The 16,779-nt window shown below is 48.5% G+C and overlaps 1 protein-coding gene across 1 annotated transcript; it reads left to right on the top strand.

Moving 5' to 3' along the window:
* The first annotated feature begins 2,444 nt into the window (after positions 1–2,444).
* LOC135914622 (uncharacterized) lies at positions 2,445–13,964 on the top strand. The gene is made up of 2 exons (XM_065447548.1): positions 2,445–3,990; positions 13,176–13,964. Exons 1-2 carry the CDS (start codon positions 2,617–2,619, stop codon positions 13,515–13,517), a joined length of 1,716 nt encoding a protein of 571 aa, XP_065303620.1. The 5' UTR covers positions 2,445–2,616; the 3' UTR covers positions 13,518–13,964.
* Positions 13,965–16,779: the final 2,815 nt, after the last annotated feature.

Raw genomic sequence — 16,779 nt, 5'->3', positions numbered from 1 at the left:
TTCTTCAATGAACTAAAGTCCCCGTGTTTTGCATGATTCACCAAAGACACCGGGGAATAGCACCTACATGCCAAGTATAAAGTATAAAAATTGCGAAAAGGCAGGTATTGGGTAAGTATTTTGAGAGCACAAAGTTACCCTAGACACTTTAAATTTTTGGTGCAGGTCTGCCACAGAGTTGTTCCTATTTCTCTTCAATCTGAAATCTTCTTACTTTTATGGTCCTCCCGCGCAACAGGCAAAACTAAGGTGTTTCATGTAACACTTCAATGTAGGCCAGAAACGAAGGTATAACAATTTTCATTTAACCCCTAATTGTCGGAACCTGACTGCTTATAGCGTTTAACTATGCCAACACTTCTTTAGAATAGAGACATCGGGAGTCATTTAGTTATTTTTATGGAACCATGAAAGCAGTCATATAAGGTTTATGAGTGATCCTAGTCGCTATACTAACTTCGCTGTAAGAAAAAAAAGGAGACGTGCTACGCATTGTGCCGCGTGAAGTATAATACCTCCTACCTTGAACGTCTCCATGTCAAACTGTAGCGTGTCGTAGCCAAGAATTAGGCGGCGCAGCTTGTCGTGGGGTTTCGCGCAGGTCTCCCAGCTCCGTAGGCAGAACGCACTGCTTGGTGCGCATGCGCAGTTCCTGCACATTGCAGCGGGCCAGGAAATCGGCCGAGGCAAAGCGCGGAACTCCGGTTGAACGTGAGTCGGCCGCCGTTGTGGCCAAATGTCAGCTCAGCCACGTCGCCGGCACTCAGGTCGAGGTATTCCTGGTAGTGCTAAAACCACGGGAACTTGCTATACACGCGACGTCTAAGTTGTTAAGAGATGGGCAGGAGAGCGCGGGCCGTCGCAAGGCCTTCGAATCTCGCAGAGCGACGTCGAAAGCACCCTGGGCGACGTCAACTCGGAGTCGCACAAACGATTTGACGTTCAGCTCGGTGAGGTGTTCCAACTCGCCGGACCCGCTGACGCTCCTGAATCCTGGTAAAAAGTCATCCAAGGTGCCGTGGCAGACGGCACGGGCGCATGTGTACTGGCCATCTATGAACGGCTTGCGCTGCACAAGACAGAGGTTTTTCACGCCGGTCCAGTCGTAACAGAGGCCGGCTTCACGCATGCCGTCGACCCCCGCGGTGTCGTCTGTGAAGTGGATCACCGCGACCACGTGTTTTCTCCGGCAGGGTTGTTGGCCTCGCGTTTCGCTGGGCTCATCGATCAGCCAGCAACTCCAAATTTGAGGGCCTTGGCCAAAGAGCACGTTGCAGCAGACACCAGCGCAGTTGTCGAAGAACACATTCGTGCGTGGATAGCAGCGCACTGTCGAAGTCGCTTCGGAAGTCGACCCGAAGCAGCCCAGTCTTGGGTGACCGTTCCACAACCACTCGGGCACTGCCTCTTCAAAGTGTCCGCGAAGAAAGTGCACGAACAGACCGCTCACGTTCGGCCCAACAACTAGGCGAGAACATTGAGAATGCGCTGTGTGCACAGAAAAGCATTTATGGAAGGTCCCCTTCGCCAAGTTGGATTGGTCATTACGCTTCTTATGATACTGTCTCTTGGGGCGTCGGCATTAGGACACAGCAATATGAATGTATGTGATGCCACATTTGTTTTTGTATGTGAAACAAAGATACTGCCATCTTAACTTTATCGTTTTACTTTGCTCAATATGAACACAAATATATTAACTACAAATATTTAAAGTATGCTTTAATATTGATTTTAACGATTATTATTTATTTTATATCATTCATAAATTACAAATTTTTATTTCAGTATTCTTGCCTTTTTACCAGCTGAGGCCCTATTCATGGCCGATTCGATTCCCCGAAGTGGGTTGAGCCATATCCGTAAGCACTAAACCAAACCAAAACAAGCAATACAGCTCGGGCTGTTCGCTGCTGCTAGGCTAATCATCACCTTTTTTTCTAAATCTCATTACAAATCGAATATCTTTACATAGTGAAATGGTCAATTGCCGCTAACAAAATAAAAAGAAAAACAGCATATGCATGTGGCCAGAAAAGTGGGAATAAAAGTATGTATAAAAATTGCACATTAAGTGAATCAATATAGCCATTATGGAAATGGAGGGTCTGTACATGTAAAGGGCGGGTCAAAATAACGCGGGAACTTCGAGGGTTTGCCAAGCTGTATTCTTGCGCCCTTCAACTAAGCAAGCACCTTCTTTCGACAACCTGGAATTGCGCAGGCGCGCCTTTTTACGCGCGTGTGCGCACCACTATCAGCATTTCTTGCCAACGTGCTGTGGCTACCTTAATCAACTTATTGTTGCTCAATCGTTTTCAAACCTACAAATGCAAAAACATACGCGCGTGCAAAAAGAATGAAAACAGCGATAACAATTCACTGCCTATAACGCGACCTAATCAACGTGACTGTGATATCCCAGAAAGCGCCTTCAGATTCCTTATAAATTTTGTAGTCGCTTGATTCACGACATGGCGCACATCGAAAACCTGCTGCTTCGACGATGTAGCGTCGTCAGTGCGGATTGACCAACGGCTGGTTTCACCGGCCGAGCTGCCAAGTATTTTTCTCCACATCTGTTTGTGCGTGACATCGCCCAACGTCGTCGCCACGATGCTCAGTATGGCCGCCGCCCAGACAGCGGACGTGCTGGTGAAAAAACTGGCTACGTACCATCGCCACGAAGTCTCGGAGCTGCAGCTCCGAAACTGCGTGGTCGCGAACCCGTCCCGCCTTTGCACCTTGATAAGTAGCTGCACGGAGCTGCGGTGTCTTCGCTGCGTCGCTAGTTCGTTAAAGCCGTACGACGTCCGAATACTGGTCCTCCCGGCGCTGAAGAAGTTGGAAACTCTCGAGTTCACGATAGACGAGCGTTTGTCTCCACTCCAGGCCCGCTCGATTCGCAACCTGGCGAGGTGCAACGTCGCCCCACAATTTCCGAGCCTTCAGTCCATATACGTCGAAGTCGCTGGCAGCGACAACATCGACATTGTCAGTGACCTGATGCTGCACTTTCCCAACGTGAACGACTTGCACGTTCACTTTCTTCGGGGGCAGTTCGGGGATGCCAGCGACAAATGCAGGAGGTTGTGGGAAAGTCATCAGAGCCTACGCCGCTTCACGTTCACGTCCGAGGTTCCTTCGACGGCGTGCCAATTTGCCTATACGCCCATGAACTCCACGGACTGCGGCGTCCTCTGCGGAAACGTGCTGTGCACTCGGAACCCACACACTACTGGGAACCGCTGGCTGATGCGTGATCTCTGCTGCCGTAAACAGGCACTGCCGAACCATCAGACGCTCGTGGTGGTACGCCCCAGCAGCACTGCGACAGAGCAAATGCGCCAAGCGGGCGCTACGAACGAATGGACTCGCGTGAAAAGCCTCTGCCTCGTCCTGCTCGGAATGTTCAACAACTTGCAGTATCCGTGCGCCGATGCCGCCTACCACGACGCCCTAGTCTACTTCTTGCAGCAGTTCAGGAGCATCAACGGGCACGGCGAGTACGAACACATGACCGAGCTGAACGTCAACTCGTTCCACTGCGCCGACAACTTGGACATGACCGCAGTCTTGCGGGACGCCGGGTTGACGTCGCTGACGGCGCTGTCGGCGTCGCCCTGCGGCATCCGACGGCAGGGGGCGCTCGGCCGCCTCGCCCTCGCCTGCCCCTCGCTCAGCGACTTGGACGTCCGAGTCTACGCCGACGTCGCCAGTTGCGAGCGCTGCCGGGAAGGCCTCGACGTGGATGCCGACGACGCGGCCGAGCTGGCTGTCAGCCACAACGGAGGCCGGCTCACGTTCATCGGGGTGCCGCGATTCGGCTCGCTCGAATTCCTCAGCCGCTGCAACGTGCGGGAGCTGCGCTTGGGCGCCACTGATTGTGACCCGCCCGAAGGACTCGGAGAGCTGCTCGGGTTCAACGACAGGCTGCGCTGCTTGGTTCTCAGCTACGACGGCGCGCGCCTCGACCTGAACCTGTACAAGGTACGCATTAATAGGTTCAGCGTTTCTTGTTTTTCATTAGCTGTGAAACGTGGAGAGTGCGGGCGCGGAGAGAGCCATATACTTAGAAACCTTGGTTAAGAAAAAAAATTCTAATCCCAATTCTAAGAGTTCATAAAGGAAAAACAAAAAGCACTAACAGCAAGAGCACGATTGCGAATCAAGAAATAGCCGATACGTGGTGCAGTAGCGCTCAATGCGTTTTCTATCTATAAGCGGTAGTTCACTAGCCAAAGACTCACGCTTAACCCTGCTCGTTCGACACTGCTTTTCGGAATAGTTCTTCAATATATCTGCGGCATTTTGAGCGTGATGTGATAAATCGTGGCTGGTTTATTTACTTCAAAATAAGCGTAATTTTCCCGATGTTTTGCGTAGTTTTAATTCTTTAGTTCTATGTATCAAATCTCTAAGGCTGCGGGATTTTCGCCCATTATTATTTGAGTGCTGGCCCACCACCCTGCTGACCCCAAGGCCTTGTGACAAACTTCGGCAACGTACAGTGGTGAGCAGCCTTGTCTAGAGCGCGGCGACGGTGCTCTGCGGAGCAAGTCAGCGCCACCTAACGTTGCGCTCTGGGTTTGAGTTATGCGTCCCGCGCGCATGCGCGGCAGAGACAGAGGCATGCCTGCTCATCGCTTCCTTGTCCAGCCACCACCTTGCGAGTTCGTTTCGTGCCGCGAGGGGCGCTCTGCCTGCAATTGTGACGCTGTGACGGCGGCGAGGGCGTCGCCGTGCCACCGTGTTTGACGAGTGTAACGAGACGGCCAGACAAGTAAGCGCGAGTGATAGCAGATCACCGCGCATTTCTGCACAGGCACCACTCGCCGCGGCGATAATGTCTTTCGGCGTTTATCTGCACTGCGTATTTAGCTAAGGGCGATAGCCGACGAAAATGGGCAACCAGCGCTGAAGCTTCGCGTGCCGACAGCAGCGCCGTAACACACAGCCTAGCGAGCGGTAGACACAGTTTCCAGTAGCACACGCAGTGATTTCGTGTCAGCAAATTCACCGATTGTCTTGAGTCACACTTTTCACGGCTCCTCAAACGGCAGGGAACCGACGTGCTAGGACGTAGCAGCGCATGCGCTCTACGCAGCGCGCATGGCCATGGACAGAACTTGGCTGGCCGCATCGGGCTAGACAAACATTGATACAGGCGCACGTTTCTTATCGCTAAATATGTCGTGCCATCTTCGTAGCCTCCCTATCGGACGGTTTCAGCATATTTTAGTAACGAATGAAAAATGTCGTAGCGCCTCCTGGCCAGCGCTGGTTCCCCATAGGCGACGAAAATAGACACCAAACAACCATATAGGCCCAATTCTCGCACTCTTAGCCTGGTCTGCGCCTGAAACGCGCGATCACCCGCTATCACTTGGACGTGCTTCAGAAATGCGCGATCACCCGATATCACTTGCACTTGCTTGCCTAGCCGCCCCGTGATTCGCGCGCAACGCGTTGGTTTTCCGGCCGCTGTTACATATCATTCAGCGCGGCCCTGGCGGACTGAAGCGTAAGAACTAAGGCCGAGAACCCACGAGCAGGCACCGCTTTATTTTGGCCGCGCATGCGCACGAGACGCATAGCTCAAACCCAGAGCGTAACGTTAGATGGCGCTGACTTGCTCCGCAGAGCACCGTCGCCGCGCTCTAGACAAGGCTGCTCACCACTGTACGGCTGTGCATGCTTACGCCGATGAAGCTGTGTCTGACATTGCCAAAGTATAAGTCACTCTGTTTATTTATACTGTCATGAAACTGAAGACGCATTCAAGCTGCCCGGCATGGCTGCGCACGACCACCAGCTCCACCGCGGTAGCTTCGCCTTCGTCGAGGAACAATTTGCTAGGATATGGTCGAGTGGGCCGGACTTGCCGGCTCGTCGAATGCATTCTAGTGAGGCATACAACCACGCTGAAAAGAGTAAAAGTGTGAGCGTCATGAGACAATCGTGGAGCCTAGTCATCATAAATATAGGATACATGTTGGCACTTGCCATGATAAAAGCCAAGCAGTCGCGAGACACGGACATATCCTCACTGCGGATACTCAACTCCTACGGTCCTCCACATTTACATGTAAGTCGCACGTATTATTTACGCTATTAGAGCCCATCTTTCGTAGCGTTAACTTGGAAGGCCAGCTCGTAAGGCCTCGTTTCTTTGTTTCGAGAGCTCGACTCCGCTTTCCGATCTCTTGAAATCGACATGTTACTAGCGCGCTCCAGAGCAGCATGACACCACTGAGCAAGTGATCCGTCGCGTGGCCTTTTTCATATTTCACGGGCTTTTTTTGCAACCCGGAAAAAAGGTCTACGTGAGACGTATCGTAATGGAAACAACTCGATCGGTGGTTTCTGAAGGTGCTCTACAAATCTGCGTATCATACTTGTGGTCCTCAGCCAATCATTAAAAAGTTGGGTAAAAAAATCTAATTAGGGAGTTATGGGAAAAGCAAAAAAATGTCCGAGTTTCTATCATCTGCTGAGGAGAGTATGCTTTCGGTTCAATTCGCTTCCGACGTCCATTTCATTTTTAAATTCTTCGCTGAAGTTATGTGAGGCATCCTGTATACCGGGTGCTTCTGCGAAGCCTTTTACCAATTTTGGCAAATCACCTATCGCAGGTAGTTCGATTCCAATCCTTGAGCTATATTGCTCAAACATGCGCACATTATTTGCAGGAAAAGTACACACACGTTATCGACTAATCACCAATAATATGGTAATTATCTTTTTTTACCTGTCTTATGACCCATATTGCAATTGATATAGTGTAACTAAGGAATTTTCAAGATGACACCAGTTTCGAGATGCTAATTAGCGAACCTTGTGAAGAAACACGCTGGCGGTTAATTTCGTGTTTCTATGCATAAAACAGCGTTCTGATAAAAAAAGTAATTGAAATGACATTGCGTTTTTACCGCAAGTTTGATGGCGCTTACCCCGAAAATGGTGTCTTCCACAGTTATATTCGAGTACTTATTTCTTGTATTCTCACCGGCTACAATTTCTTATTTGCAATGTGAGCTGTAAGGTAATTAGGGAAATACCTAATTAGTGTTTTTGTCAATAAGTCGATTATGCATTTGGTTTTTCGCGCAAGTAGGACCAGATAATTTTTTAATTGCAATGTCGAAAAAACAACTGCTGCCTGTGAGTGTGTTGGCATTCCTGCACCACAGGGCCCGTAGCCTATTGACTAGACGCAACCAAGGTATCACTAAATGGACATATTTTTGCATCCTTAACTAGAGTAAGTGAGCATCTGCCCCGAAAAAGCTCACGAAATAGCGCTTAGAAATCCGTCTCTGGCAGCCACGCCTAAGTGCCTTGACTTGAGGTGCTGCACTATTCGTTGTATTATTTCTTTATACACCGCATGGCTCGTAGCAGTATTGATCAACAAAACGGTGGCGTCATTCCAAATGCTATATATGTAATTACAAACCGTTTTATGAGGCAACCCTAATGGCCTATTCCACGATACTACATGGACACGTGAATCTTTGTAGTTATTCAGAATCGAGGGGCTTAAACCAGCCCGATATCAGTCCACGCAGCTTTTATTCATATGGAAGACTGTTTGCACGCTTTCATTTGGCACTAATGCTTACCAGAAGACTCACGACGATTATGCGTTCCATTAATGTGGTGACATTTATTTCAGAGCATCGCAGTCGTTTGAGTCGTTCATGTTGTTTTATTCTTAATGCCAGTACGTGATGTTATTCGCAGTTTCTTTTTTTTCCGTATTTCATTGTACTGACGTGCAGTTTCATATCCTAGGCAAGAAAGCCGTACGTCGTATGCATGCGTTCCCTGAAGCTGTAAGCTACGGTTTGAGCAAAACCGTGGGCATAGACCCTACGATGCTGGGATAGTTTATTTGAAACAACCAGCAATATAATCAAGATAACAGTCAAGATGGCATACCTCACTGCGAATCCCCGACTACGGGGACCAAATCTGGACCGTCCAGGGAGCCCACGTGTTGGCGGCCAGGCCGAGCCTGCCCGTCCCAACTTGTGAGGGGCCCGCTGCGCGATAATCGCGTATCTCAGGAATGTGAATAAATTTTTGCATCCATCCATCGATAATCAAACGCTGAGCGTAACAGCACACAAAAGTACAACGAATTGTAAAACAGCAACAAGTGTTTATGATTATAGGCGCTTAGGTGTTTTGTGGGGCTTTGATCTTACACGAAAAAGCATAGCCTCAAGAGCGCCTTGAATGCTTTCATCCGCATCTGTATCAGCGAGAGCAAGCTTAAACTAGGAAAATATAGAAGTGCTCCAATACATTAATGACAAATTCGACGGTTGTCATAAATCGACACTTCATGTTTGTTTGCTGCTACCAGAGCTTATTGCCCAATGCGCTGCTGTTATGAATGCACGAAATAGCTTGACCTCATTTTCATCAAGACACTTTACGGCCATAAAGTGGCCGTAAAGCGTTTATCTATCAGGTGTCTTGACGAAAATGAAGTCAGGGTATTGAGTGCATTGGAAGCAGCCCATCGGACAATAAGCAGAAGTTCGCAGCACCACAGGAATGTTATCGCCTTCCACAGCAACGCACTCCCGATAAAATCATGCGCTACACGCACGCCACAAGGACTAGAACACCAACCATCCTCCGTTATCCGTAGTAGCTTCTGGTCAACAGGCGGTAGGAGCACGTTCCATCGCTTAACAGTGGCAGCTCATCCGGCGCAGATCGGCATTATCCGCCTTTTACAGCGAAGCCGTCTATGGCTAGGGTTCCGGGGTTTCTTTCTGGCGTAACGTCGACCGAAAACTATCATCATCAATGGCTCATATTCTCAATAGCAATGGCTCACACCCCCGTAAGGCAGAGGCTACCCGCACACGGCAATGTGAGGCGAATAATAGTGCATAAATTCTTTAGAATCATGAATCGCGCCCTCGGCCCTCTACCCTCTGCCGTTGGGAACATTTCGGAAATGTTTTAGTAGTTTATTTACTTACCTGCGCCCCATGTTGAGTGTGTGTCGGTTGTGCGTTTCAAGGATTGCGAATAATTAATAATGGCTTCTCCAGGGCAGCATGTGGCACCTTCTCGTGGGTGAGCAGGCCTGAGTGTGTTATGCTAAGAGCGCGGCCGACAAAGGCACGCCGAGTTCTGTCTGCTGACGCGGCTGCCTTGGAGTTTTCGTCGCTGATTTCTGCTTTTGCACCTCGCTTGTTGCATTCTTTTTAGACATTCTTTAGACATTTCGCATATTCAAGCCGTCTTAGAGCGCAGCCTTCCGCGTCGGATTTACCAAAGAGGTGCATTTGATACCATGGACACATACAGCCACAAATCGCTGTTATCTTAAATTATTGTGGAAGCGGCGCATGGATTTTATGAAATGTCCAATCGTAGCAAAACAAACACATCTACGCTTATTAGCCGCATAGTGTCACCTCAACAATACCAGCAGTTTCCTTTGTCCTAACTGCTTACCGTTAGGTTCAGACCCAACGGCAGAGGGCGCGTGAACTCAACGGCACCAGGCTTCACCTTCGCTGAACAGGACCATCGTTTGCCTAAACTTCATCTGCTCGGCTTGACAGGGCCAAAGCTTATGCATTTCAAAAGCGAAGGCACGTTTCATCTCATTTTGAGCGCGAATAAATATATTGTCGCGCATATCCTGCTGAAGTATACATGCTAAATGGGGATCCAGGCGTTTGTACTTCACGAAACACAACCGTTGACGCGCGATGCTGAGACGAACCTCGTTCTCTTCAGTCCCCTTGTTGTGCCACACCATGTGGCACTACCCCTTCTTCAAAATAATAATAATAATAAAAGAATGAAAACATACATAGCCTTGACGTGAGAGCGCCGAGATGGCCTAGGACGAACACATAGTTGATAATCACAATCACTGTGGTGTGCGATATAGTCACAAGGCACTGAGGGACGAGCAACAACAAAAACTACCCTAAGCAGCTGAAAACGTCGAATTTTGGGGGCTATGGTACGGTTTCAAACGTACAACATGCACAATCTCAGATTGTGGTTGTCGGCGTTGGGAAGACTGGCTTCCGTCAGGAAGGACTTCGTAATTGACGTCACTAATTCACTACAACACTTTGTAAGGTCCGAAGTTGCGACTCAAAAACTTCTCGGATAGTCCTTTTCGGCGCACGCGAGTCCAGACCTAAATTTGATCGCCAGGTTGGAACTCGTCTTGCCGATGGCGGAGATTGTAACGTTGCGCATCGATGCTCTGTTGTTTCTTTATGTGCACTCCGGCAAGCTGACGGGCTTCTTCCGCGCGTTGCACGAAGAGTTAGGCATCTTGGGCGAGATCGAGGGGATCGATGTTGTCGCATGGCAGCATTGTTTCTAACATAGTGTGCACTTCATGGCCGTAAACAAGGTAAAACGGCGTGCAGCGTGTTGTTTCTTGCGTAGCAGTATTACAGGCAAACGTTACGTATGGGAGCATCTCGTCCCTCGTCTTGTGCTGTACGTCTACGTACATAGACAGCATGTCGGTCATCGTTTCGTTCAGTCGTTCGGTCAAGCCGTTTGTCTGCGGATGATAGGCAGTTGTCCTTCGATGGGCTGTGCAGCTGAGTTTAAAAACGTCTTCAATGAGCTGCGCTGTAAAGGCTTTTTCTCGGTCTGTTATGACGTGCGATGGGGCGCCAAGCCGTAGGACGATGCTCTTCATGAAAAACTGGTCAACCTCGGTAGTTGTGCCTCGAGGCAACGCCTTTGTCTCAGCATACCACGTTGAATAGTCTGTGGCGACGATTATCCACCTGTTGCCAGAAGATGACAGTGGAAACGGGCCTAGAAGATCCATGCCGACCTGGTCGAATGGTTTACCAGGTGGGTCAATCGGATTCAGCAATCCCGCAGGCTTCACAGCTGACGACTTTCGGCGCTGGCATTCACGGCAGGCTTGGACGCACCGCTTAACACACTCGCCAAGTTTCGGCCAGTAGTAGGATTTGCGCGCACTCTATCAAGCGTTCGCGTTAAACCCAAATGGCAAGACGGAGGCTCATCATACAGGCGAATAAAACATGGGCATGGAGGTCTGCTGGAACGACCAAAAGGTATGTCTTGTTGGTGGCAGCGGAGCTCTTCTTATACAAGACGCCATGTCGTCAACAAAACGACGACATTCCTCGAGTGATATGCCGGGGGATTGATGGGTTTCGTCCTTCCAGATGTTCGAATATCGGTCGTAGTGAGTCGTCTGCGCGCTGCCGTGTGAACAAATCACTAACGATTACGGTCCCAAGGAAAACGCCGTCGTCCTCAATGTCGTGGTCGGTAGAGTCGATAGGGGCTCGCGAGAGAGCTTCAGCGTCTTCGTGTATGTGGCCCGACTTTTACACGATGGTCACGTCGTACTCCTGCAAACGTAGACTCCACCGTGCCAGTCGTCCAGAAGCGTCCCACAGGTTTGCAAGCCCACATGCCGAGTGATGATCGGTTAGAACTTCGAATGGCGGCCGTAGATGTAAGGTCGAAATTCGGCCAGCGCCCATACGACGGCAAGACACTCTTTCTCCGTAGTGGTGTAGTTGGTATCTGCACGCGATAGTGTGTGACTTGCGTAGGCAATCTCTTTCAATACCTTCCTGCCGTTGTACAAGCACCGCACCAAGACCAACGTTACTGGCGTCTGTATGAACTTCTGTGTCCACCGACACGCGAAGGCCACTTGTCGGCTATCACGGTGTCGGTTCCGCGGCCGATCGCGGGGACTCGATCGAACAATGGTCGGCAAGCTGATTTTCTCGGTGCCGTCGACAAGAAAATCAGTCGCACTACGTCAACTCGCGCTAGTCCGTCGCTTCCTGTAATGTAAAACGGTTCCAGGGACACACTGTGCTGACTAGTCGGCCAGTCGTCATCAGCGTTTGTCGGCCTCGTTTCGACCCAGTGTTACCGCGCGTTAAATGAGCGCGTGTGCGAAGCCAGGCACGCGCTGCCTACACCAGTGAGGGCTGACGTCACAAGAAGACGTCGTCAGTAATGGAATATCTTTTTCAAGTGTCAGCCAACAATCAATGAAAGTCGGCGACCACGTGGTTCACGGTGAAGTCCGTGCGAATCCCTGGCCGCTTTCTGTTTTGACGTGGAGTTGCAGGCTAACGCTACGCATGCTTTCGGCAACGTAAGGACGCGATACCAGTGGAATTGCAAGGCCGTACACGGCAAGATTCTTTGCAGCTGTGCGCGACCGCGCTCTTTTTCTTTTCTTTTTTTTGGAGGAACTTTCCTCTCAGACCATGTGGCCGCGCGCGCGACCGTTGCAAACCGTTTCGCGACTAATCTGCTTGCGCCGTCGAGCCATAAAAAGGTTTATATTCATAAGTTCGTAAGACATATGCCCCTTAACGTAGACTTCCTTCTTACGTTTGCAGGTGCAACCGCCGTTTGTTTTGCGAATCGACTAGAGCTTAACCCGCCGTGGTTGCTAAGTGGCAATGGTGTTGGGCTGCTAAGCACGACGTCGCGGTATCGAATCCCGGCCACGGCTACCGCATTTCGATGGGGCCGGAATGCGAAAACAGCCGTGTGATTTAGGTGCACGTTAACGAACCACAGGTGGTCCAAATTTGCGGAGTCGCCCACTACGGCGTGGCTCATATAAAGAAAGTGGTTTTGTCAGGCAAAACTCCACAATGTTTTCGACTCAAGCTTACTTTAGGCGCAAGTACGTAAGTTCGCAGCTGCGCTATATTCGTATGCTTGCTAATCTTTCGAATATTTTTAGCTTTGTGAATGCGCTTATTTTATAAAATTTTTGCGAAGCCTCAATTCGTTCGCAAGTTAGCTTTGTCGATTCCGTTCCAGAAGATTGCTACACTCAACGGCGCAACATCACTGTACTGTATGCAAGGCTCACTTTAAAAAACAGAATTCTGCAACGCGTATTATACTCCCTTGCAATGAACCCCTCTGACGTTAACCTAGGTCACTATGTATGATAACTAACAACGCCGTGCGCTGTGCCCTACCGCATCAGTTCGCAACACGTCGCCAAAGCATTACGCGTTCGCTGCAGGTCACCTACGATTCGGCACAAGTCTACCAAACCGCGAGTGCTTCGCGTCACGTAGTTGTTAGCCGGAGTTCAGTCTGCTGATTAAGCGTCATTTCCTTCCCTTTCCGAACAGAACCTGAAGGGGCTCCGGAATCTACGCCTCCTCAGCGTGCTGTCGACTGCGTGCTACGACAATATCTACGCAAGAGCCTACATGCAATCTGTGGGCTCCTTCATGGAACGGCTGAAGGTCTTCCACGTGCACTTCACGGACACCAAGGGCAATACTGAGCGACTGACGTGGGTGCGACGCGCTCCGACGGTTGTGGAACAGGTCTACCGACTCGGTCCGCTGCTGATAGCGCCGGTGTTTTTCGGCCGGGTGCTCACCGGCGCACCGTGCGTGGTCTGCACGACCCAGACTTTCATCGGGCTCGTCAAGCCGAAATACCGGGACGTGCACACCAAGTTTTAGACCTTGCACTTTTAGTGTTCTTATAGACTGTTTTAGCTCGGCCGTAATCGCATTACCGTTCGTGGAACACCTGGTTACAGCAGCCGTCAACGGCAGTATAGCAACGCTGCTAGCGACAATGTCAGGATGCCTGTTTCAATGGCAACGCGTGAGGATCGCTTTTTTATGTATCGTCATTCTTGTTGAAAAGAAATAGGACAAAGCGGTCTGCATGGTAACGACGATGTCGCTACCGATTCTTTACACCAGCGGCTAAGCACCAAATGCAAAGTAACTTCAATGGGCGTTTTGTGTCCTTGCTAGTTAAATTATCTTCCCTAAGATGGCATGTCACGAACGCTTCTCTTGAAGTAAACGTGTCGGTAACCTAGTGTTTCTTAAAGGGCAATGCGTTTACGGACCCGCTAATACTCTGTTTTTATTCAAACCTTGTCTCACCGGGAGACTTGACTTTTACTCCTACCGCTTCTGTTTTATCTGTCAGGCTAAAAGTCATATTTCGAATTTTAGCTTGTTCGTACTGTTGACAAAAACTCCTAAACGCCACATTTGCCTTGAATCCTTATATTGCAGTGTGATCATACGGAACCATGAAAAAAAAATTTTATAATCCTGAGTAAACCCCTGTGATCACATAGCATGACGGCACTGGGTTTATGGGCCTTCTTCAATAGAGATGGAGGCCTAATAATTCAATATCGTAACATCAAACGTGGCGAAGGTATTATGAATATGACTGAGATAGTCACCGATAATACTCGTTTGTACAGGGGTAGCCACAAATAACCTTGCCTGTACGGGGTTTTAATGTGTTCGCGAGCATCGTTTGAGTTTTTCTACTCAGAATTGACTATCATGTATAATTTTATCTGCAATTTGCTAATATTTTACGTAAGATTTAACAGAAAGATGACGCTAGGGGACGACCTTGAGATTTATGAAATTTCTTACCAATTTTTCATTGCACTTCTACATTACAGTTCTTTAGTCCCACACTACACTGTTCTTCAAATCTAGTTTTGCTTTAAGTCTAACTATATGAAAAACCACCTGCTTTTTGGCCAATCCCCCGTAATGGTTATGCGCCAGTGTTTGGGAAACAAAACGAGTCGAGGAATAAATGAGAATACACAGTAATGGTGACCGTATGACTAGTTCTTGGCGTCGTTACAAAGTAGGTGCAGTCTACTTTACGATCCTGTGTTAATCGACTGATGGACCACTCGAATTTCCCAAGGACAATGTGTGCCAACGTCACGGCCACCGATATGGATGGTGTCCAGCTGGTGAGCAGTACATACTGCGTCTATGGCGGAAAGTCGGCCTGTTGGCATGAACTGTGACGGTTGTTTCTTAGAACGCGCATGCTTGCTTTCGGCGACCAAGTGGCGATGAGTACTTGCAAGGTAAATAGCAGAAACCACGAACATGAAGTGGCCGCCGCGCATATTAATAGAGCGCATCACGACGCCAAAGAGCAGGTAAATATGCTCGCGATTTTAGGAGGTTCCTACAAAAAAGTCAATGTTTCCACAACAAAATACATATTTATTTATTTATTTAAAATACCTTACAGGCCCATTTAAGGGCATTGGGTAAGGGGGGACACAAAGTAAGTGTTTCAACAGGAGTAAATAATATAAACATCAATACAGGCTTTCACAAGATAAGTAAAGCAGTACAGGAGTAGAGAATATAAATATCTATACATGCATTCACAAGATAAGTAAAGCGAAGTTCAATAAATGTTTGTCTAGGCTAAGCTTTAGAGAGCGTAAACACAGTAATATACTCATGCTCACAAAAATATAAAAATACGAGTGTGAAAAACAGCGAAGGAAAGCAGGTCAATAACATCCTTATACAATGTTTCTACAGGAAATTCAGCAATTCTTCGCGAAAAGCGTCACGATCTCTTATGCTCGCAATGTTATCAGGAAGGCTGTTCCATACGGTTATGACACGTGGCAGTGCTGATGCGTTAAATGACAGTGTATTACCGAATATGCGCATGAAACTATGGCTATTGTTAAGGCGACGTGACGTGCGCGCTGGTACTTCAAGCGGCAACACATGAGCTCGATTGCCATGGACGTATCTATGGAAAAGGCAAAGAAGACTTATCGTGCGACGAGTTTCAAGTGGCTGGAGCGAAATATCTGCTTTGATCTTGGTCACGCTGCAAGTTCTGTCGTAGTTACTTGTGATGAAGCGCGATGCCCTGTTCTGAATTTTTTCTAGCATATCAACTAAATAATTTTGATGTGGTGACCATACTGATGACGCAAATTCTAACTGTGATTGCGAGGTGTGATTAATTTGCAAGGAAAAAAACAGCCAGTGGCAACAACAGTAGTTGGAACTCATGAGGCAAACGGGCCTCCAACGTGCTCAGTGGACACCAATGAAATTTAATAAACCGGATATCTTCGACGGGTCATTCACAAGTAGTGCTCAGCCTTGGCTTGATTTCTTCGAATACGCAAGGGATCATAATTGCTGGCAGGATGATACCTGCATGGTTATGAACATGCCATTGTACCTCGGAAGCGTCGCAAGGACTTGGTATAAGATCTGAATGACCGAAAAGGCAGGACATACCTTGACGCACTGGAGGAAAAACTTTCTGACGACATTTTCTCAAAGCAGGCTTGAATGGTGTGACAGGGCAATAGCTTTCAAGTACGTTTCTGGCCCTGTTCATAACTACTTTTTTTTAATAGTGGAGGCTATCGCACACAGCAGATTTTGCACTGTCAGACTCATCGCTCGTGCCCCTCATCATACTGGGACTTCCTAAGCGGATACAGCATCAAGTTCAACTTAGGATACCACAAACACTAGAATACCTAATGCCAATTATGAAGCAACTATTTGTTCATGAGCAACAACATGAGGCGACAGAAGTTAATGTCAACTAATTATCTGTAGTACGGGGTTCCGAGGTGACAAATTTTGCACAGCAGGCGGCAAACCTCGTTTCTGGAAGACTTTTCTAAACAAGAGAAAAAGAAAATATGTTAAAAGTCTGACGACCTGTCGCCCCTTTTACAGGAATCCTCACTGATCATGCCAAGCTGATATATCTTACCGCACAAGTCAATGAAAATGATATGAAAACACTCGTGGACAGCGGAGCGTCAATAACTAGTTGTAGCGCTGTTCAAAAGTATTTTTCTTTAAATCGGAGGCTATTGAATAGAGCAGATTATGCACCAAGGACGGTGATACCAAAAGTACTTAGCTTATATCATGACAGCCG

Source organism: Dermacentor albipictus, chromosome 9 (genome assembly GCF_038994185.2).
Source record: "Dermacentor albipictus isolate Rhodes 1998 colony chromosome 9, USDA_Dalb.pri_finalv2, whole genome shotgun sequence".
In the NCBI taxonomy this organism is placed as follows: Eukaryota; Metazoa; Arthropoda; class Arachnida; order Ixodida; family Ixodidae; genus Dermacentor; species Dermacentor albipictus.
Note: the sequence above shows the minus strand (reverse complement) of the source record. Positions and strands in the feature narration are given on the sequence as shown.

Excerpts from the sequence above, each read along its gene's own strand:
- LOC135914622 (XM_065447548.1), top strand. The coding sequence starts at position 2,617 with ATGCTCAGTATGGCCGCCGCCCAGACAGCGGACGTGCTGGTGAAAAAA. Across the intron at positions 3,991-13,175 it reads TCGACCTGAACCTGTACAAG|AACCTGAAGGGGCTCCGGAA; the intron begins GTACGCATTAAT and ends CTTTCCGAACAG.